Source organism: Hydra viridissima, unplaced genomic scaffold (assembly GCF_058129835.1).
Source record: "Hydra viridissima isolate aposymbiotic clone 2 unplaced genomic scaffold, HvirCarnegie_v1 scaffold_1, whole genome shotgun sequence".
Lineage (NCBI taxonomy): Eukaryota > Metazoa > Cnidaria > Hydrozoa > Anthoathecata > Hydridae > Hydra > Hydra viridissima.
In genome coordinates this window covers 14969205-14989927 of record NW_028324300.1, presented here as the reverse complement: position 1 = coordinate 14989927, position 20723 = coordinate 14969205, and the positions used below count along the sequence as shown (strand labels likewise).

The 20723-nt window shown below is 28.5% G+C and overlaps 4 protein-coding genes across 8 annotated transcripts in view; 2 read left to right on the top strand and 2 right to left on the bottom strand.

Annotated features, from left to right (window-relative positions):
• The first annotated feature begins 658 nt into the window (after positions 1-658).
• Positions 659-3541, top strand: LOC145187527 (uncharacterized). Of its 4 annotated transcripts, none has more exons than XM_090087635.1 (3): positions 659-793; positions 1926-2116; positions 2200-3541. In XM_090087635.1, exons 2-3 carry the CDS (start codon positions 1966-1968, stop codon positions 2664-2666), a joined length of 618 nt encoding a protein of 205 aa, XP_089943761.1. In that variant the 5' UTR covers positions 659-793; positions 1926-1965; the 3' UTR covers positions 2667-3541. The 4 variants fall into 4 exon arrangements, with proteins under 4 accessions (XP_089943761.1, XP_089943755.1, XP_089943765.1 ...); XM_090087629.1 differs by having other exon boundaries at positions 674-1421; XM_090087639.1 differs by lacking the exon at positions 659-793 and adding an exon at positions 799-936.
• Positions 3542-4187: 646 nt separating this feature from the next.
• On the top strand, positions 4188-6396 carry LOC149893507 (uncharacterized). Of its 2 annotated transcripts, XM_090087285.1 has the most exons (4): positions 4335-4521; positions 4595-4709; positions 4774-4804; positions 4880-6396. In XM_090087285.1, exons 2-4 carry the CDS (start codon positions 4687-4689, stop codon positions 6371-6373), a joined length of 1548 nt encoding a protein of 515 aa, XP_089943411.1. In that variant the 5' UTR covers positions 4335-4521; positions 4595-4686; the 3' UTR covers positions 6374-6396. The 2 variants fall into 2 exon arrangements, with proteins under 2 accessions (XP_089943404.1, XP_089943411.1); XM_090087278.1 differs by having other exon boundaries at positions 4188-4521; positions 4595-4804.
• A 2276-nt stretch (positions 6397-8672) lies between these two features.
• Positions 8673-20723, bottom strand: part of LOC145187694 (structural maintenance of chromosomes protein 5-like) — a 29224-nt gene continuing 17173 nt past the window's right edge. The window contains exons 22-33 of the mRNA XM_090087210.1: positions 20579-20680; positions 20413-20480; positions 14260-14383; positions 13501-13623; positions 13160-13288; positions 12923-13018; positions 12591-12644; positions 12396-12457; positions 11991-12096; positions 11334-11516; positions 9388-9483; positions 8673-9139 (exon numbers count right to left, since the gene is read on the bottom strand). Coding sequence (XP_089943336.1) covers positions 9002-9139; positions 9388-9483; positions 11334-11516; positions 11991-12096; positions 12396-12457; positions 12591-12644; positions 12923-13018; positions 13160-13288; positions 13501-13623; positions 14260-14383; positions 20413-20480; positions 20579-20680 — 1281 coding nt within the window. The 3' untranslated portion in view covers positions 8673-9001. The remainder of the gene's footprint in view (positions 9140-9387; positions 9484-11333; positions 11517-11990; positions 12097-12395; positions 12458-12590; positions 12645-12922; positions 13019-13159; positions 13289-13500; positions 13624-14259; positions 14384-20412; positions 20481-20578; positions 20681-20723) is intronic.
• On the bottom strand, positions 16732-18656 carry LOC149893506 (uncharacterized). Its single transcript, XM_090087663.1, has one exon. It carries the CDS (start codon positions 17465-17467, stop codon positions 16919-16921), a length of 549 nt encoding a protein of 182 aa, XP_089943789.1. The 5' UTR covers positions 17468-18656; the 3' UTR covers positions 16732-16918.

The following is a 20723-nucleotide window of genomic DNA, read 5'->3' as shown; positions in this document are numbered from 1 at the left end:
GTAGCTCAGAAAATTTAGACAAAATTCACTTTCACGTGAAGACAAACCTGAGGAAAAAACTCAGTATTCAGCCAAAAAACAGCGCCAAAGTTCTAACAATATTTCAACGCCAGTTCAAAAAATATATATTAATCTGCGAAGTGACCGGAAAGAGAACTGCAAATCTTCAAGTTTTATTCAATACAACGAAGACCATCCCTCTAACAAGTGTCGAGTCTGAGCGAGCCTTTTCTCATTTCGAATTATTTGTGACAAAAATTTGATGCAGAAGGACGGCTAATCCAGAAATTCAGAGTGACGGCTTATTTGATACAGGTTCATTTGATACCAGTCCTCTAAGGTTGTTTTCTCTAAGCTCAACTTTTTATTCAAAAATAAATCCTAAAACTTATTGTGTTTAATTTACTTATTTCTGGATTTTATGGGTTTTTGTTTGTGAGTTTTTATGCTTTTTTGTTTTTTCCCGATATTTACTGATAAAAATTGATTTTTATAGCGTTTTTATGGTAAATTTAAAAATCGATAAAGGCTTAACCCTTAATTTAAGTGTTTGGGTGATCAAAGTTTGTGCGAAGTTACGCGAGTACTTTTAATCGTAACAAAGTGGTGAATTATTGATACGATGAAAAAAAAAAAATTAATTAATAATGGTTGGCAATAATAAAACAATTTTATGTAGAAAAAAGAAATGAATGCAAAAATATTATTTAGCGATTGAAAAAAATTAAAAAAAAAAAAGAGAAAGAAAGAAAACAGCCAGTGTGTATTTGTGTGGGTAAGAAAGACATCGTGGGTAAGAAAGACATTCTAAAATATTTTCTTATTAAAAAAACTCTGCTATTTCGTAGCGAGTTTTGTATATACAAAGCATGCTATCTAAAGCAGTTGAGTTTTGAAGTGTTGAACCTTAAAACTGTTAACGAATTAAAAATAAATGTAAGTGTTTTGTTAGTTTTTGGGAACTAAAGTTTAAATAAAGCTACATTCAAAAGAAAAGCAAACAAATTTTTAGTTTTTATATAAATAACCAAATAAATTTGAACCAAACACAAAAAAAATTAGAGTTCAAAAAGCCGGTTACGAAAATGCTTTATAAAAAATGCTTTATAAAATTAGCTTGTTAAAACTTTTATTGACATTTAACTGACGTTTACATGAAAATACACCCTCCACCAACAAAAAGTTAAGATTTTTTGATTTTGTTTATCGATTTCCTGAAACACGTTTTTTTTTTATCTATAAGGTTTTATAAATGAAATTATAAGACCTCTACGATGAAGGACTTTTCTTTGATTATTCATAATAGCCATTTAATGAAGATTTACAAAGCAACGCGAGGTCAAACGATGTTTAAATTCAATTTTTTTTTATAAACCTTACGCCGTTTATGTATGAATAGTGAAGTCCTTGTTATCTTAACGGTAATTATTCGTATTGCAGATTTGTTTTGTTTTTGATTCACACTATAGCAATTATATAGATTTGAATATTGTATGTAAAAATATATACTTTGGGATATATTTATGATACGCTAGTAGTAATAATGCATTAACATTGATCTTAAAAATATTTATTCGTTTAACTAAATCGGTTAGTGATCATCATCTTCGCGAGCATTTTTAGGTATTATTATTATTATTATTATTATTATTATTATTATTATTATTATTATTATTATTATTATTATTATTATTATTATTATTATTATTATTATTATTATTATTATTATTATTATTATTATTATTATTATTATTATTATTATTATTATTATTATTATTATTATTATTTCATACTTATGTAACACTCTTATTTTCGCTTTTTATTTTCGCTTTCCATATTTTTTTTTTTTTTTATAGGTTAAGACCATGTTAATTTTCAAAGTTTCAGTCTAAATTTCAAATCTCTTTCACGTTATTATTTATTAGTTATGAGAAAGAAATCTTACGAACGCGATTTCGAAACAAAATGAAGTTGTTTTCTGGTTATGCTAAACAACAACAACAGCCGCAACAAGTTACTATAATTGATTTGCTGAATGCGATCGATAGAAATGACACTGATAAAACGCATGGTATAATTGCAGAGTGTGACTTCGACGTTAACAAAGAGTACTTAGGTAGGGCTTCCAAGGAAATTTTTTTTTTATTAAAGTCTAGACACTGTTTAAATTTAAGCTCTATGATGTCAATTCAAATTTAGGAACAACTTTTTTGAATCGAGCGGTCTCAAACAATCACGTCAAAATGGTTGAGCTGTTGCTAAAACTTGGTGCTGATGTAAACAAACCAGTGCGCGGCAGCTATCCGTTGCACCGATGCATTACAAACAATAGTGTTGATATAATTGACCTTTTCGTCGCTAAAAATGTTGATCTCAACGCTCAAAACCTTAGCGGTAACACGGCGTTGCATCTGGCTATAGAAAAAGAACGTTTTTTAATGGTTGATTATTTAATAACTAAGTCTGCGAACATAAATTTATATAACAACCAGGGAGATACACCTCTTCATTTAGCGGCTAGAACTCGGCAGTTAAAAATTTACAAACTTCTGCTTGAAAATGGTGCTAATGTCTTGATAAAAAATAAGTTCGGAAAGACTCCGTTAGACGAGGTGGCACAAAACTACATCTTTGATCCTCATTTATATATTGACTGGTTGCCATAGAAATTTGCCAAATATTTTCGTCCTCGTCTAATCTGTTAATTGTTATGATTACGTTTTCCTGACCTAATGAAATCTCCGTTGACGCATTGGTAAAATTTACAAAAAGTAGTAATAGAGAATAACTATAAAAATAGTAATCTTAAAACGTAAACCGCTACTTATTTAGCACTCTTCTCATTTGATAAACATTACGAAAGCTTTGAAAATTTAATAATTAGATGTCTTTTAATTTGGCATCGTTGAGATTTTATTTTTTGAACATCTTTAAGTTATTTTTGTATTAAGAGTTACGGTCGAGTTAAAATGATTTTTTTCTGAGCCTTAAAATGAATTCTTTTAAGTGTCTTGAATCGACGTAATTTTACGAGCACTATGCGCAAGCTACCGTCGGCTTCACGTAAAATTACTCTTTCTTTTTGTGACACGTTTTTCTCATAGATGCTATTGAGTTTTTAATTTGCTATCGGCACTCGATATGCAAGTCGATCTTTTTAAACTTTACAAGATTTTTAACGAGAACTTGTGTTATGATTAAATTCAGTTTTAATATAAAAAAGAAAAATGAACGCTACGATTTTTATTTGTGAGATTCAAGTTAAGAAGAAAAGATGTTGAGCTTGCTTACAACTTTGCTTGGAATTTTTTTTTTTTTTTTTCAACTTAATGGTTGATTGGTTTTAGAGATGTGTTGAGGTTTTTTTTTACTAAACCCGAACATTTGATCATGAATATTTGTCAAGCACCAAACGGTAGGGCCGCAGAAGTTTCCAATTTATATGGAATTTTTATGGGACGCTTTTTTTTTGGAGATGTAAAGGAAATTTTTAACACGATTATATAAGCGAGGCTTGACAAGTGATTTTGACGCTGTGACTAATTATGAGTTTTTGTTGAAAAAGGTGTTTTTTTAAAATATCTGAGTTTTAAAAATTCGGTTTTAAAAAATGGAAAGAGATTTTACAATGGCTATTGAAGATAAATTTATTATAGATGGCTGTTCGTGGTGGCAACAAAGAAGTAAAAGTGTTTTCTTAAGTTTCATCTCGTAACGCTAAAAATGTAACACTGTGAACTAAAGAGACCGCCAGGTTTTATGTCGTGGCACTCAAACCAAATCCTTACTATGTAATAGTATTATCCATATTGTTTCAAAAAAAATTATTTCTGAAATCAAAATGCGTTGCTATCATACAATTTTAGATATAACTATATTCTAAAATTGTAATAAAATTTTTTAATTTTTTGCCGAATCTCTAACTTAAAAAATTGAATAAAAATTTTTTTTATCACTGGAAACCACTAAAAAAAAATTTTTATAAAGGAGGTTTCTTAATTTATTTCATAACATTTATTTTTTAGTATAATGCATCCAACTTTATGCATCTTTAATAATTATATAATAAAAACTTTAATAAAAAATAAATTAAATGTTTTAATTTTTATTTCATCTAAAACTTTTAACTAATGCAATTATTACATAAAACTTTACCTAATTTACCCCCTATTTTAACTAAACTAATATATTTCATAAAGGAGAAAATAGTTCAGTTCGGTAGTTAAATAGTTTTAAATTTCGGAAGGTTCAATCGCTTAATCTTATTGCTATAAGTATTTTCTTTAAATAACTATGAATTCTACTTGTTGTTGCTGCTGGGAAAAGTATGGCGAAAGATCTACATCATTAAAAAAGATGAATAAAAACTTAGAGGAACAAATTCAGCTGTTTATCTTTCCAGGATATTCGATGAAAAACGAATGCTATACATCAGTTGTTTGTTCTGGGTGCAGAAGAAATCTTTATAGACTTAAAAAGGGAGATTCGCCTCGTGGTGAATGGGGAGCTAAAGTAGCCAAAGTATATTTAATGATTTTTATGTCCTAATTTTTATTATTCTTACTTTCTTTTTCATAAAAGTTCCTTTATTTAGGTTGAGTGGAAAACTCTTTTGAGAAGTTCTTCCAGTGCCAATGCCACTCTTCAAGATGAGACAATCAATTTACCTAAATCTGAATCAAGCTTATGTTCTTTTTGCTATACATATCTTGCACCTGGTTATCCTCATAACTGTAAACCCACCAGTGCAGTGACTAATATTATTTCATTAGCATTCCTACTAGGTTCTCTTCAAGCTGAGCAGGTAAAAAAAAAGTTTTTGGTGATAGTACATAAATATTAACTACAAAAGTTATATTTTAGTACAAATTATATTTAGGTTGCTTCTGGAATCATAAAAAGTAAAATGGCTTCAGAAAATTTGATTGATGGATCTACTTTTTGTTTGTCTACAGGAGGAAATCCTCTTAAAGTCACAATTGGCACACCAGAAAATAAAGCAAAAAGAAGTTCTATCCAGCAGCTTTCCCTTGAAATAATCAAGCAATTACAGGTTGTACTAGAGCTGTCAAATAGAAAAACAAAAGAGATGGTTGCTACTCTACGCAAAGGTTTAGGAAGTAAACTATCCATAGAGCCTAATATTTTTGGTCGTCTTTCTGAATTAGAAGATTATATTTCTAATTACTACTATGTACAGAAGTGTGCATTTGTTGACAGTATAGGACATGTAACTTTAAGAGATCTTGTTTATGTTCAAAATACATCAGATTTTGTGCTAGAGTTGTTAAAATTACGTGGTTTAGATCCAACTTCAGCCTTTATAAGAATTTCATTGGATGGTGGTGGTTCATTTTTTAAAGTGATTATCAATATCTTTGATTGTCATAAGAATAATGATGATTCAGATGAGTTTTTGAATAGTGGTGTACAACGATCACAATTTCTAGCTATTGTTGAAGACATTCCTGAATCTAATTATAATTTGAGGCAAATTATAGAAAAGTTAAATTTGCAATGTGTCAATTTTTATGTTGCTTTTGATCTAAAATGTGGAAATGCATTATTTGGCTTATCTGGGCATTCTGGGAAAAGAGCTTGTTTATGGTGTGAGGGAATATCCAAATTAGATTCAGGGACAAAACGAACTCTCGGCAGTATTGATTATTGGTACAATAAGTATTTAGAAAATAAATCAGTTAAACCATCCATGAAAGACTTCATGAACTGCATTAATCCTCGAATTTTGTATATTGATCTAGATCCAGATACATTAATTGAGCAACTAGTTCCTCCACCTGAACTTCATTTATTAATTGGTTTTGTTTCACTGCTAGGAAATTTTTTGTTGGATGTCTGGCCAGGATTTGATGATTGGCTAAAGTCGAAAAATGTCATTCAGAGAGGCTATCAAGGTAGAGGCTGGGACGGAAATAATTCAAACAAAATATTAGAAAACTTAGATTCCCTTGAAATAAAAATGTTAGAGTCATTTACATGTTTGGTTCCAATTGTTCAGTGTTTAAAAGATTTTCGTAATGTAAAAAATAGTTGTTTTTCTAGCAAGTTACAACCTGGCATCAAAGAAGCAATAACAAAGTTAAAAAGTTCATTTCTTTCTGCACAAGAGGTTGCATTAAATTTAAATAAAAAAATTAATACAACATGGAAAGTTCACATTCTACTGTGTCATGTACAGCCATATGTGGAATACCATAACAAAGGATTAGGAAACTTTGCTGAACAATGTGGGGAAAGTATTCATGCAAAGTTTAAACCAACATGGAATAGATTTAAGAGACAAAAAGAGCATCCAGATCATGGTGACAGGCTATTATCAGCAGTGGTAGATTTTGGAGCAAAAAGAATTTAATTTTGATTATATTTATGTTTATATCTGTGTATATATATATATATATATATATATATATATATATATATATATATATATATATATATATATATATATATATATATATATATATATATATATATATATATATATATATTAATATATACTTTTATTAATTCACTTCTTTTATCAATCCACAGATATGTGTGTACACATATATACATGTAAATGATATATAAACATATATACATTTATACATGATAAATAAATATGCAAGTATATATTTTTATGCATACTTAGGAAAATATGTATATTCATGTCTGTGTGTACATTTATTTAAGTATTTAAATGGATGTATATAAATTCATATTAATCATAAGTGTATACATATATTGGCATGAATGTACTGTTACAGATATTTATAACTGTGCTGTTGTAGATGTTACTTATGTATGAAATTAAATAAAAACATTTATGCTTATTTTTTTCAGAGTACAATTTCCATATTAAAAAATTTAAACAATTTGATGTAACAGATAAACCAAAAATTTAATAATATTTAAAAAAAAACGACTTTTAATTTTATAAATGGGCCAAAACCCCCTCAGGCTTACCCTTTTGCCCCGTTTTTGACCTTTAGCACTTTGTCCAGATTTTAAAAACTAACTTTTCGAAACCTACAGGACAAATACTTTAATGTTCAAAAGGTTTTACATGAGTGCCACGACATAAAACCTGGCGGTCTCTCTGGTTCACAGTGTAGTTACGTAACTTATGTTAAAAAGCCACTAAATTTAAATCTATTTTTAATGAAAACAACCTATAAACTAAAATAATGCTCAACTGCTGCAGGGGGTAAATAATTTACACAAGCCGATTGCCAAGGCAATTTATAAACTTTGGCGACCTGAAACATTTGCTTTTATTTAATCCTATGTTAAATGGAGACAAGCATTCTTGTCTATTCGGTACTAATTTGTAAAGACGTTAAATAATTTAAAACAAGAGTATAATGATTTTAAAACTGTTCTTTTCAGCCGAATGTTTATCAAAGTTCGACCAAAAAATTGAAGAAAAAACCAAATGAACCGTTCGGTAAGACGGCTGAACCTTCGGTTTTGCCGAACTTCTATGAACGTTTGGCGTATCCCTAATTGGTTTACCATAATATAGGGAGCGCGAAAAAGACATTTTTTTTTGGATCCATAAGATTTTTTTTTTAATTATAATCACAAAAAATTTTTGTTGATTGGTGATCTTCAGAAAGGTAAAATAATCAAAAGACAAACAGAAGACGAATCTTTTGAATCAACAAGATGAAAAAGTTCGTGAGCTTAAGGCCAGGGTTAGAAAAGAAAAAAGGTCAATCGTTAAAATCAATCAATCAAACAAAGTACGAATTTCTTGACCATTCACCAGATTTGATTCCCAGTGAATATTACCGTCTATCTTCAAACCTGAGGAAATTCTTTGCTGGAAAGCATATTACATCGAATGAAGAAGCCATTGCAGACATTGCTGATAGGTATTTTGCAGATAATCCGGAGTCATTTTATATTGATGCAATAGAATTATTGGAAAGATATTGGACAGTGTATTGAAATTTAGGAAAATTAAATTGAAAAACGAAGCTTGATTCGTGGCAAAAATAATTGTTCTTCATTAAAGTTATAGAAAATAACTGGACACCCATTGTAAAAATATTTTTACAAAATAAAACAAAATTTGATTTTTTTAACTTGTTTAGCAATGTTTATTATCAAAAAAAAAACTTTCCGCATCAAATAAGTTTACTCATTAAGACACAGGGTTCTTTCGTTTAAATCTACCAATCATTTCCTTGGTAAATCTACCAATCATTTCCTTGGTAGAGACATTTTTATGGTTTGGATGTTGTCAGTTTCTTCTTTACTTTACTTTTTTTTTTTGCTGTTTTTTTTCTCATTGGAGTTTCTGTTCATATACAGATCTAACCATGCATTTTGAGTTTATCACCGCGAGGTTTATGGTCCAATTAATAGTAGGAAGAACATCACATGATATGCCTGGTTTCTATAACTGATTGACCTTGTTTGGAAAACTGAATGTCAGACATTAAGAAAAAATGCGAAAGATTCCTTTTTTGAATAAAGCAAAAAAAAAAAAAATTTCATAAGTGTAATTTTTCTATCCTTGTTTCATTCTGACATTTTGCCAGACTTTTTTCTATATTTTCATTAATTACGTAATTTTATCTTAAACTAAACTAATCCTAAACTTAAAAAAAAAAAAAGTAGCACATTATAATGCACACGCAATTCCGACTAAATTAAAACTCAAATAGATTGTCAGTAATTTAATTACTAACTACAAGGTAAATAATCCATTGTAACAGAAAGTCATCGGGCTATAAATAGCCAGGATAATCATCCGATAAGAAACTTCGGATATATAAAAGTCATTTCGGCAACTTATTATAAATCAAAAAATGTTTTTAAACACTTCGCTTCCAACATATTGGGAGTTCGCTAACTGATGATAAAATAAATCCTTAAGTATCCTCATATCGAGAAGAGTTGCAGAAAGATGCTAACTTTAGCATATTCACTCCATTGGGATGAAGCATGAAGAGATAAAGGACGACATAGGTTCAATCGAGAAATTTAGTAGTTAGTTTTCCATCGACTTCTGCTGCCTTTTTCTTTTTATGAATTCCTTTACATTATACTCTTCATGTTGCAGCATCCAATGGCCGTTTAACACCAATAGTATTGTCATTCTTTCTGTGTAACGTAAATCTGGGAGCAGCTGAAAAGAGACAATCATTAATATTTAAAGATACTTGCAGCAAACTTTTATTTCTTTTAAAAAAAAAAAAAAAAAAGATTGTTACAAATAAAATAGACTCTACACAGCTTTAAAAAAAATAAGTAAATTAGGTGTGATAAGGAATTACTGAGACGTATTTTAAGATATTTATAACAAATTTAATTTTTTAAAAAAAACTTGTTACGAACAAATTAGACTCCATATAACTTTTAAAAATAAGAAAATACCTTAGGTGTGATAAGGAAATACTGAGACGTATTTGGTCGACACACTGTCTCGACAACCAGTTCAAAAACACGACGTTCGTTGTTAGGATCCATGCCCTACATTAAAAAAAAAGCTTTTTTTTTATTCAATCATGTTATAGAGAGCTAAATCCCTAATAGATTAGAAATCGTAGAAACTCAAAAAAAAAAAAGAAAAAAAAAAAATTCATTTTATTTAAAAAAGAATGCTCGAATATGTTCGACAAAAAATAATTTCGAAAAAAATCCATTTTGGAATTAATCAGGGTTCAACAAAACAAAAGTGAAGTGCAACTGAATCATGAGTTACGACAACTTTGATTTCAATAATTGTCTATAAAAGATTTCAAAAAACCCTACATCTAACTTTTTTTATATTGATTTAGATATACATCGTAAAGAATGTATATGATTTAAGTACCGTATTTACACCTGTATAAAAAATTAAAAAATTAGGAATTTTGTTCACTTAGTACATTTAATGCAAAACAAAGCCTAGTTTTGTTTCACATTAAATGTTCACCTGGTGCTCATTTCAGGTACTTTGTCAAAATTTTTAACTAGCAACATGCATTTATTTATGAACAGGCGTTCGCTAAGTAGTTAAATACTTATCTAGTGATCAATCTAAACCTTACATACACATTTTAAAATTTTATAGGTCGATTATTCTTTCCTCTTTCTTTTTTTTTGTTAGCTAGTATGTGTTGCTCATAACAGTTGTTTAGAAAAAGGTTTTATTTTGGAAACAATTTAAATATAATGAATATCATTTTTTAACTTTGATCTTCTAGACATTTCCTAACTTTTAATGGGTGATGCATAAGTTGTCGAACAAATTTTAATTGAATTTTTCTAGCAAATTAAACAGTCACGTGATTTGATGCATATATGTACAAAAAGTCTATGAAGTGTTTACACATTTATTTAAAATGAGAGTAAATGTAGCAGAACGAAAATCTTTTCGAAAACGTCTCCAAATTTTTTTAATAAAAAAAAAACCAAATGTAATTAATAGCAAAACCGTAAATCATTTCGAAAAAGAAGTCGAAATACAATCTATAGTAACTCAAAAAGAATTGAAACTGGGCAACCTTTTTCTGATAAAAAGCGCTCTAGCCGTCTGATATCCTGCACTAGAGAAAAGAAAGCCAAACGAAAGATACTTGTCAACAATGGAAAAGGGATCAGTCAGAGATTGATCTTAAATTCGGTGTAAATCAATCAACCATTGCTCGTCAATTTAGAAAAATGAATATTCAATACAGAAAACCTGAAAAAAAAAAAGGTTTATGAGGGGATTGGTAATCTTTAAAAGAGCAATTTTCCAGATCGCATCAAACTAAAACTAAAAGAAATCGATTTGAACAGTAAAAAGATGTCATAACAAAATTGAGATCAATTGTAGATGATGAAGTTTTTTCATGTGAGAAATTATTGATTTTTATTAAGAAATAAATACTTTATTCTAGAAAAAAATCATAATGGATTTTTTCTTCATTTGTAAATAAGATATTAAAGTTTTTATTTTGTCCAATAACTTATGAAATCATCATGTGCTTGAAATCCACATGTGCTTCAAATTATTAAAATATTTAATCAAAGTCAATATTGTTGATTGTGTTTGAATGTTTGGTTTGAAATGTTTGCAGAGGTAACATGATACCTTAAACAATACATTTGTTTAGCTACTGCGGCCATAGCAATACAGGGCCTGTAGCAATTCTATTATATTGCAATTGAAAATGTAGCTGCTTGCTATGCTTTTAATTTCATCATCTAAAAACCCTTCTTGGAAACTCTTCATAGTTTTGATGATACCAAAACTATGGTTAAATATATCATTGAAAGGACATTGCTGTAAAAACTCTCATATACAGTCACTCACATACTTAGACACTTACAAACATAAAATATTCCTAACCAACCTGGTTGATTTCATCCACCAGCCGAAATGGACATTTTGTCAATTCCTGAAGCGATATCAAATAAAGCATTGTAGATACACTCCGTTCCCCACCTGATTGAAATGTTGATGTTAGAGCTTTTAACTTATTTTCAGCACGAAACTTTACTTGTATTTGTACACCATACTTGCGATAGTCTTCATCCTGAAGAAACGAAGTTAATCATTCATGAGAAATAGAAAAACTCAACAGCTTAAAAAACTAGATGGTTCAAACTGACAAACACAAGCAAAGCAACTTAATGATATAAACACACACTAAAAGAGCACATTAATGGCTGATTCTTTATTGAACTTCAAATTTTAAGAAAACCTACAAAAAGAAAGCAAATTAATTAATTGGAAAGGAAAAAAAAAAAAGAAACCAAAGCAACGATTGTAATCATTGACAGATTTAGGAAGAGAGTTTTCTTCTGATTTCCTGAAGATTCTTTAAAGTGCCAAAAATTCATTTTAAAGAAGTACAATGAAAAATTCTCTGGAGCAAATTTATTAAATAAATTTTAATTTTAACAAACATAAAATTGCCAAAATTGACACATGATGCTAAAATTGACACTTTTAGTGATTTTTTTCTTAATTAACATTCACTATTTAAAAAAAAAGATCAAGAACTCACTGGATCTTTTTCTAGTGAAACCTGTCCAGCACACCCCATTCGTTTGAAAAAAGAGCAGTACTGTTCATTGATCCTTAAAATAAGCTGCTCTAATGGAATCAACCAACTAAATAAATAAGGTTTAAAAAAACATCAAAAAATTATTTAAGTTCATCGCGAAAAAGTACATTTAATAATAATAATAATAATAATAATAATAATAATAATAATAATAATAATAATAATAAAAATAATAATAATAATAATAATAATAATAATAATAATAATAATAATAATAATAATAATAATGATGGTAATAATAATAATAATAATAATAATAATAATAATAATAATAATAATAATAATAATAATAATAATAATAATAATAACAATAATAATAATTATAATGATAGTAAATATATCAACCTTTGAAGAAGTGAGTCAATTTTCAATTGCATTTCTGTCAGTAATTTTGATAACTCTTTAATCTAATATTAGAAATTTATTTGTATATATTGTCATACAATTATTGTTTACAGGAACTTATTCCTAACATGTTTACAAGCTCTTGCATACCTGGCACATTCATATTCATAATTAACACCAGAATTATTGACTTACTTCTACTTCAAGGCTGCTTATTTCTTTCTTATTTTTCTCATAATCTTTAACAACCTAAAAAAAACCTGCTTCTAATTTTTGCAAATAAAAATTTTTTAAAATCTTTTTCCGATTGCAACAGTTGGTAAAAACTAAGTGTTTCAATATTTTTATTTAATGCATATCATTTTAAAAAAATTTAAGAACAACTATACTTCATTTATATTCACTAAAATTTACAGGACTAAAAATCCATCGGGAGCCTGTAAACTTAAATTATAAAGTGTTATATTTATTAAAATGACAGTAAAAGTAAGTAAATATACTTTGGGGTTAATTTTAAAATTTTCTACCTTTGGGTTTGTTTCATACTGGCAATCCAATCGAGCCTGTTGTTCATGGATCAGAGCTTCAATTTCTTCAATAGTATTAGGAAGTGTCTCAAATGCCTAAACAACGATCAAATTATCTTACTTAAGCAGTTGCAAAGAGGATAGTTAAAATTGAACATTTTCTTGAAAGGTAAAGATAAATTATGCATTTTATCTCAAAATCTAAAAATAATAAGAAAAAGCAAACAAATTTTATACTGCTTTTAAAGCTTCTGGTACAAGACCATCTTCTGTTGTTTCACCTGTTGCCTCCTGAGCTCGTTTAATTAAGATTTTAGCTTGCTGTTTCAACTCTGTACATTTTCTTGAAAGCATAGAGTGAGTTTCCTAAAAGTAAATACAAAGAGTGTTCAATAAAATGAGTTCAATTTTTCTCTCTAAAATAGTTTTAATAGACAAAACTCTTAGGTGATATTAAGATTCTGTTAAACTATGTTATACCATCACTGATTAATTTATAGTTTGGTTTCTAATAATTGCACTTTAATACAATTGTTAACAAATATTAACTTTAACAGGTTTAACAGGCTTTTTGTTACCTCAAGGGTTTTAACATTTTCACACAGAAATCTAAACTTTGCTTGGAGCTGTTCCATTGAAGCCTTTTCTTGCGTTAATTCCATTGCCACCATTAATCTTTCTTTTCCAACCTCAATGCAACTCTTAGAAAAAAATATTCAATGCATTACATAATTCATATGATTATTATATAATTTTATATAATAAAAACGTATTACATAATTCATATGAAACATTTAAATGAAATGCTTTTCTTGTTTTTTAGTTGTTTGTTTTTTGTTTTTTTGTTTTTTTTTCAGAAGAATTTATTCAAAATGGATAAAGATAGGTCAGCCTTAAAAAACTGGTAACAACTGCTAAAAGAGCATATGGTATTAATAAAGAAGGGTGAAGAAAATCTTTTTGTGGCTGATTAAGAGATGATACTTGATGCCACTCAATCAAATACGGTTATTGATAATGATCAAGATTAGAAGATATAGAAATTCTTTCTATTTGAGCCTCTGCCCCTAAAACTCAAGTTCTAAAAGTATTAAAAACTTCCCATCCTCTATTCATTTTTATTGTTATTAAATGATAAGTTGACTGCTTTATAATTAATTTTAACAATTTGAAATTTATAACAAAACAGTTGCATAAAACATAATGCATTGTTTATACACAAAGGTTTATGAATGTCTTTTTACTTAACACAACATAACATAGCTGTCACAACATAACAGCTGTCAGCATCTTTAAAAACATAAGTAAATTACACAACAATAAAAGTTAATACATACCGAAATATGGTTCACATATTGCTGAGCTAGTTCCAATCTTGTTTTATTAGCTTCAGCTATTTTTATTTTTGTTTTCTTAATTTGATCTTGAACATTTGGAGAACTTTTCTCTTCATCCTGGAGTCTATAATATAAACCCTAAGATTAACAGAATTAGAGATCAGACGAATGACTCAGAAAAATAAGTTTTTGTTCAAGTGCCAAGATACTCCTGCTCATTTTATTAGAGGTTGTAATAGCCAATTACTTACAGCCCAAAAAGTTCTATACTATATTAAGTCTATAAAAATTCAATAAAAATCTTACAAAGCCCCATAAATCTATAGAAATTCTATAAGAAATTTTAAAGAGCCTTTTGAGTTTGGTTATTCCTATTGTTCAAATAGGCAAATAAATGTCAATTGTCAATATAACAAGAGTAAGTCGAATTGAATTAGTATAAATGTAAAAATCTAAATCTAAAAGATTAGGTTTGCATGTGGTCTGTTTTTATTAAACTAAAAGTTGACATCCATTTTTGTAATATTAAAGATTTTTATAATTTTTCAAAAACTTTAGTGTCAATATTATACAACATACAAACAATTAAGTGATGTTTTATAATAAGATTTTTTCATAAAAATTGCAGCTCTGATTTTTGATTGCTGATCTTGAAGCCTATTTAAAAACCTGCCACAAAAGATTAATTTTACATGTCTTTATAAGTCATGTTTAGGAGAGGGTCTAAGAAGAGAATCTAAGGGGTGTTTCTAAGAGGTAGGTCTAGAACCTTTCAAGAGAATTCTTTTCTATCCTTTCCTCTAGGCCAATAACTTTTGAACAAAAGTTATTGGCCTAGAGGAAAGGATAGAATAGGTATATCTAAAGAACATATCTAAAGGACTGTTCTTGAGCTATGTAATTTAAAATTCTTTTTTTTCCTGTGAAAATTTTGCTTGTGCTTAAATTAAGAAAACATATTTGGAGAATTAAAAATGTTAAAACAAACAATGGTAATGATTTTTTTCTTTAATTATCTTTTTTAGAGAAGAGTCGTTTTTATGTACTCTCTTGAACTCGTGCTTAAGATTAGTTGGCTATAGTAATTGAGAATTTCACAGCTATCCGAATCTTTATATATACTTTTTTTATACCAGTGAGTGTTTTTTTATCAAAAATTGCATGTTATTGTCTATTCTTTATTTGTAGCAGGGTAGAGAAATACAAGTTTCATGTTACTGAGATTTTAATGAGTTAAAAAATCATTATGAAAACCTAAAAATTAAGTACTCATTAACTATCAAAAGTTTGCTTTGATGTCTCTGACCTATAAGAATTTGTAAATAAAGTTGTTGTAATTAAAGTTGTTATCCATGAAAATACTATGGTTTCTTAACTAAAATTTTTGGATTACAAACTAAAAGTTTATCAACACATAACTAATACTCACTGCTTTGTTATTATAGTAAAATCGAAGCAGGAGCCTAATATACAAAATTATAAAAAAAGGCTTTTAAAACGTGCAAAGCTGATAATATTTCCTAGAAAAAAAGAATTATTAAAAAAAAAAAAAAATGCAGCAAGTGAAATTTTTTGTTTCACTTGGGATATTTCTTTTTAAATCACTGTTTAACTATTATATTAAGTGTTTTTTTTTTAAGCAAGTAACCAAGTAAGGTATAATGATAAAAAATCTTCCTTTTCTATCAACTTTGAGATGTTACTAGTTTATACAAATAGGGGAGACCGGGGCTAGTTGGGTACGGTTCTAATTTTTGAGCTCTGTGCATTTCTTGGTGAATTTTTTTGAAAATATCAAACTGCAGTTCAAAAGAATATGAATGTGGCAAACATGTTCAAGTGTCAAATATTATAAAAAAAAAAATTGGTGGCCAAAAAAAGGGCTTCCAAAAAAGAAAAAAATGTGTGTTGAATTACCTTATCTTGAGCTAAGTTGTCTACACTATTGGGATAAGTTGGCATATTGTATAAAAAGTGACAAGTTTAGCAACATTAAGTGCATCTTTTTTTGATGGAAAATGATGATAATTTTGATTCAACAAAATTTTTCACCCTAAGCTTTTTTAACCTTAAGCTAATATAATATTTAAAACAAAACAGAAAATACCAATTAACTTCATTATTATATAATACTATTATATAATATGAATAGTAACAGTTATACTTCTAATCGTCATCATTACAGTTGTCACAAATGTAAAAAAACGTGTTTCCAGTTATGCAGTACTCATGAGCTCAAAGGTGACATTTTTAATGCACTGAATCCAGATTTCCTCAGGCTTTCTTTTAGAAAATGCAAACCAAACAAAAACACTCCTCATCATCAAAGTTGTTTTCATGATTCAGACTTTTTTTTATTAGGTATATGCTTCTTTTACGTATTGACTTTTTACTCATCTCAATATTAAACTTATTTTTAACTCTTTTTCTTTTCTTTTTCTCTTCCATATCAAAATTTTTCTTTATAAATTCTTTTTCTTCTTTTAAAATACTCATATTTGGTGAATCTGTTGAAATATTGCCGTGTTTCATTTTTTCTTGCCCTTTTTATCTTAAATTCTTTTTGTTGCTTTAACTTTTTTGAAAGGTCTCAAATCTTCAGGAGTTAGAATTGCAATTGGCTAATCACTGTCTGAAGATGAGATATGACAATATGGTTCTAAATCTTTTGAGAATTAACTTCTGGCTTGTCATTTTCTAATATTGTTAAATCAACATGAGTAATATTTCTTACACTTAACACTAAACTTTCTATAGCAGGGCCTAGTTCTGGATTTGGTCTATCAGTAGTATATGCAGTTATAAAATCATGTTCATTGAAAATATTAAACTTTAGTGGGAAAATTCCTGTTTTTTTAAACCCAGCTGTAATATTGTTTGGGGTACATGCCAGTGGAAAGAAATTACTCACAATGCTTGGTATATTGTAAATTGTCATTGTTAAACCAGGGTACATTGTCATCCATGAATTGCAAGCTGTGTTTGTGTACTTTTTAAAGAAACCAAATACACTGTGATCTAGGGGCTGCAGTTTGCGGTGAGGTGAAAATGAACAAACTGATACACCAATTTCTTTGAAGTAGTCTAAAGCTTCTATTAAGAGGTGGGAGTCATGATTGTCTAATAGTAACAAAACAGGTCTTTCTTTTGAGCTTCTAGTATAATTGACAAAATGATGGGAAAACTGTAAAAATTGAACTTCAGTCATCCAACCAGAAGGGTTTGCAGAACCTACACTTCCATTGGGAGCACCATTTTAAAAATGCTCTCTAAACTTCACTCATAGAAATATAAAAAAAGGTGGAACAGAATTGCCACTGGCAACTACAACAGTTACTAAATTGTCTCTCTCATTTAGTAACTGCAACAGTTACTAAATTGTCTTTCTCATTTAGTAACTGCAACAGTTACTAAATTGTCTCTCTCAGCAGAAGTAACACATCCAACTTTTTTAAAATCTTTATGAGTTACAGCACAATCTGGAGTTTTGAACTGTAGTTATACCATATTCCAAATATCTCCACTTTTCAGCTTTAAACAATTAAGAACAGTTTCTAAATTGTTGTAAAACTTTCTAACATTTTGTGGGATTAAAACTGGAAACACATGCTTTACCTGTTGCTTCAGGTTTTCCTACTGACAGCTTTTGTGTCTTTTAAGGTAAGCAGTGAGCCAGTCTTCTCCAGCTGCTTCATTTTTACTCCAATTCTGTGGCATTTTGATGTTATCAGCTTTTCCATACTGAAAAGCCAGTTTCCTCACTTCTTTGGGAGAAAGTCCATAACAAATGTCATAAGCTTTTGTGATATATTGTGCTAAAAGATCTTCTTGTAAATCATTGAAGACCTAAACAAATCCACAAACATATTAATCAAAGTGTTAAAAATGTCACACATGCATATGTATGTATATATATATATATATGTACAGTTGAATCCCGTTAACTCGGACCCTGGATAAGTCGGACTTATTAAGTCAGACGGAATTTCAATTCCCCTTGAACATTCTCTATCAACTTACTGTAAAATCATCCGCTTAAGTCGTACCCTGGTTAAGTCGGACCATTCGCTAACTCGTACTGTTTTTTGGGGTCCCTTCGGCAAAAAACTTCGCTTAACTAGGACTTTTATTTTGAATTTGTATGTAAGTGCGTATAATAACAAAACTTCCAATACTTCAATCAAAGTTCTAAACTCTAAACGCTCAAAAAAAAATACTTTTGCGTCAAATATAATTAAATATAGCTAAACATTTTCACGGAGAGCTTTCGATTTAGTTAAACGTCGATTAAATTCTATTTGTTAATAACTATTACATTAAAAATTTAAAAATATCAAGTAAAATTCAAAACTTAGAACGTTCGAAAATTAATTACTTTTGCATCATTTAAAATAGCTTTGAACGCTTCAAGGCTGTTTGAAAAAGAATTGTGCGAGTCGCTGAAAGAAACATCAATTTTGGACTTTTTTCGTGTATAGTATATATACTATATATATAAAAATATATACTTCACATAATATTATTCAATATATATGTACATAATATTTATATATCGAGGAACATTCGATAAGTCTCGAAATCTCAATAAGTCGGACATTTTCAAAAAGTCCGACTTAACGAGAGCTTTGCTTAATTCGGACATTCGCTAAGTCGGACAAAAATTATATACCCCTTCAGAGTCCGAGTTAACGGGATTCTACTGTATATATATACATACATATGCATGTGTGACATTTTTAACACTTTGATATGCATATGTATGTATATATATATATATATATATATATATATATATATATATATATATATATATATATATATATATATATATATATATATATATTACATAAGAAAGGTTAAGCTTACCTGTCTAGATTTGATGTAACCTAGTGTTTGTAAGGCTTCTCCTTGTTGTATTTTGCAGTATTGGGACAGACTTCTTGCAGGAATAAAAAAGTCTTTTGCTGTCTTTCAAATGGACCTTCCTTCTATTAAAATTGCATCAATATGATTTATTATAACGTTTTGATGAGTTATAGCCCTGTCTATTTTTCTTTTGTAGTTTTGCATGTCTGTAGATTTTCAGTTATATATAACTTTAGTGAATATGTGACCAATGTGAATCAGGGGTAAGTTGGGGTACGCCAACTAACTTCAAAGGGTACCAGCTACCAACAAGGGGTACCAAGGGGTAAGCCAACTAACCCCAAAAGCTATTTGTTCAAAAAAAATCCTACAGATCCCCCAAAAAGCAAAATATTGAAATACACAAAATATGACAGGTTAGAGTGAACCATAATACACTTCTATTCGAGTTTACTTGTAGTTAATACTTTTGCTTTTTATAAATTGAAAAAGTAATATAGTTACAAAAGTTACAAAATTGATAAAAAAATTACAAAAACCACTATAACTTCTATGCATGTGCGTTAATTACCCTGATACTACACTGGAAGATGAATTAGTTATATAGGAAGAATCTGTGTAAATTCTAAAAATTTCTAGTGGAAAACTCCAAAATTATATGTAATGTGTCAACTTACCCCTTTGGCCAATTAGCCCCGGTCTCCCCTATATCATGCATAGCTTCTTAGTACTTTGACACAAGTTTCATTATGAAGTAATTCAAAATAAAGGAGGCAATTTATTAAAAAACAATTTTTACATCTTATTACTTATTTTTTCCAAAAAATATGATTTATAACATTTATTGACCGCATCCTTCTAAATGACATTTTTCTTCAGAACACCCTATTTTTCTTTAGAACACCTTATTTGACCAAATGCAAGACAAAACCTTTGATTTTATTAAAATTAATTTATCAATTATTCATTAATTAAATACTTTATATGCTTCTTAGAATTCCATTTGAAAAAACATGATAATTCCAATACATTCGTAAAAGATGTGAATTTATACTTTTAATTAACAGTTAATGTAGTTACACATACTTTTTTTGCAAATAATCTTCAGTATGCCAAGCAAAAGTAAGGAAATAGCAGAAAATTAAAAAAATGAAACCTTGCATTAAGTCTTAAAAAAAAATCCTGTTTAATTAATCTGAAGTCTGATCTCTATTTATAAAAACTAAATTAAATAAAAACCATGTAAAATACTCAAGCAAACTTAAGACACAAATTTTTAATGATCACCTGTTCTGCTTGCTTTCAATTTGTGACATAAGAGTGGAGCGTTTTTTCATTTGGCCAACAATTTCTTGCTAAATGGTTAAAAAAATTTCATCGAATATTTTTTGTTTCTCTTTATTTTTTAGAAAAAACTGAAAGATTTAAATTAATCATTAAAATAAAAAAATACTTTTTGCTGGCGAGTCTCTTCAAGCTTCTTGTTTACAACTTCTATTTCCTTTTTTATCTGATTGTATTTTTCTGAGAACTGGTTGTATTCTCTTTGATGTGTCTAAAAGACAAAGTATTACTCTCAGCAACCATAAAGAATAAAA

What these genes read in the sequence shown, in the direction of transcription:
- LOC145187527 (XM_090087635.1), top strand. Translation starts at nt 1,966, where the DNA reads ATGAAGTTGTTTTCTGGTTATGCTAAACAACAACAACAGCCGCAACAA. An exon ending in CGTTAACAAAGAGTACTTAG is followed by an intron (nt 2,117 to 2,199) that starts GTAGGGCTTCCA and finishes ATTCAAATTTAG; the next exon opens with GAACAACTTTTTTGAATCGA.
- LOC149893507 (XM_090087278.1), top strand. Translation starts at nt 4,294, where the DNA reads ATGAATTCTACTTGTTGTTGCTGCTGGGAAAAGTATGGCGAAAGATCT. An exon ending in GGGGAGCTAAAGTAGCCAAA is followed by an intron (nt 4,522 to 4,594) that starts GTATATTTAATG and finishes TCCTTTATTTAG; the next exon opens with GTTGAGTGGAAAACTCTTTT. An exon ending in GTTCTCTTCAAGCTGAGCAG is followed by an intron (nt 4,805 to 4,879) that starts GTAAAAAAAAAG and finishes AATTATATTTAG; the next exon opens with GTTGCTTCTGGAATCATAAA.
- LOC149893506 (XM_090087663.1), bottom strand. Translation starts at nt 17,467, where the DNA reads ATGACTGAAGTTCAATTTTTACAGTTTTCCCATCATTTTGTCAATTAT.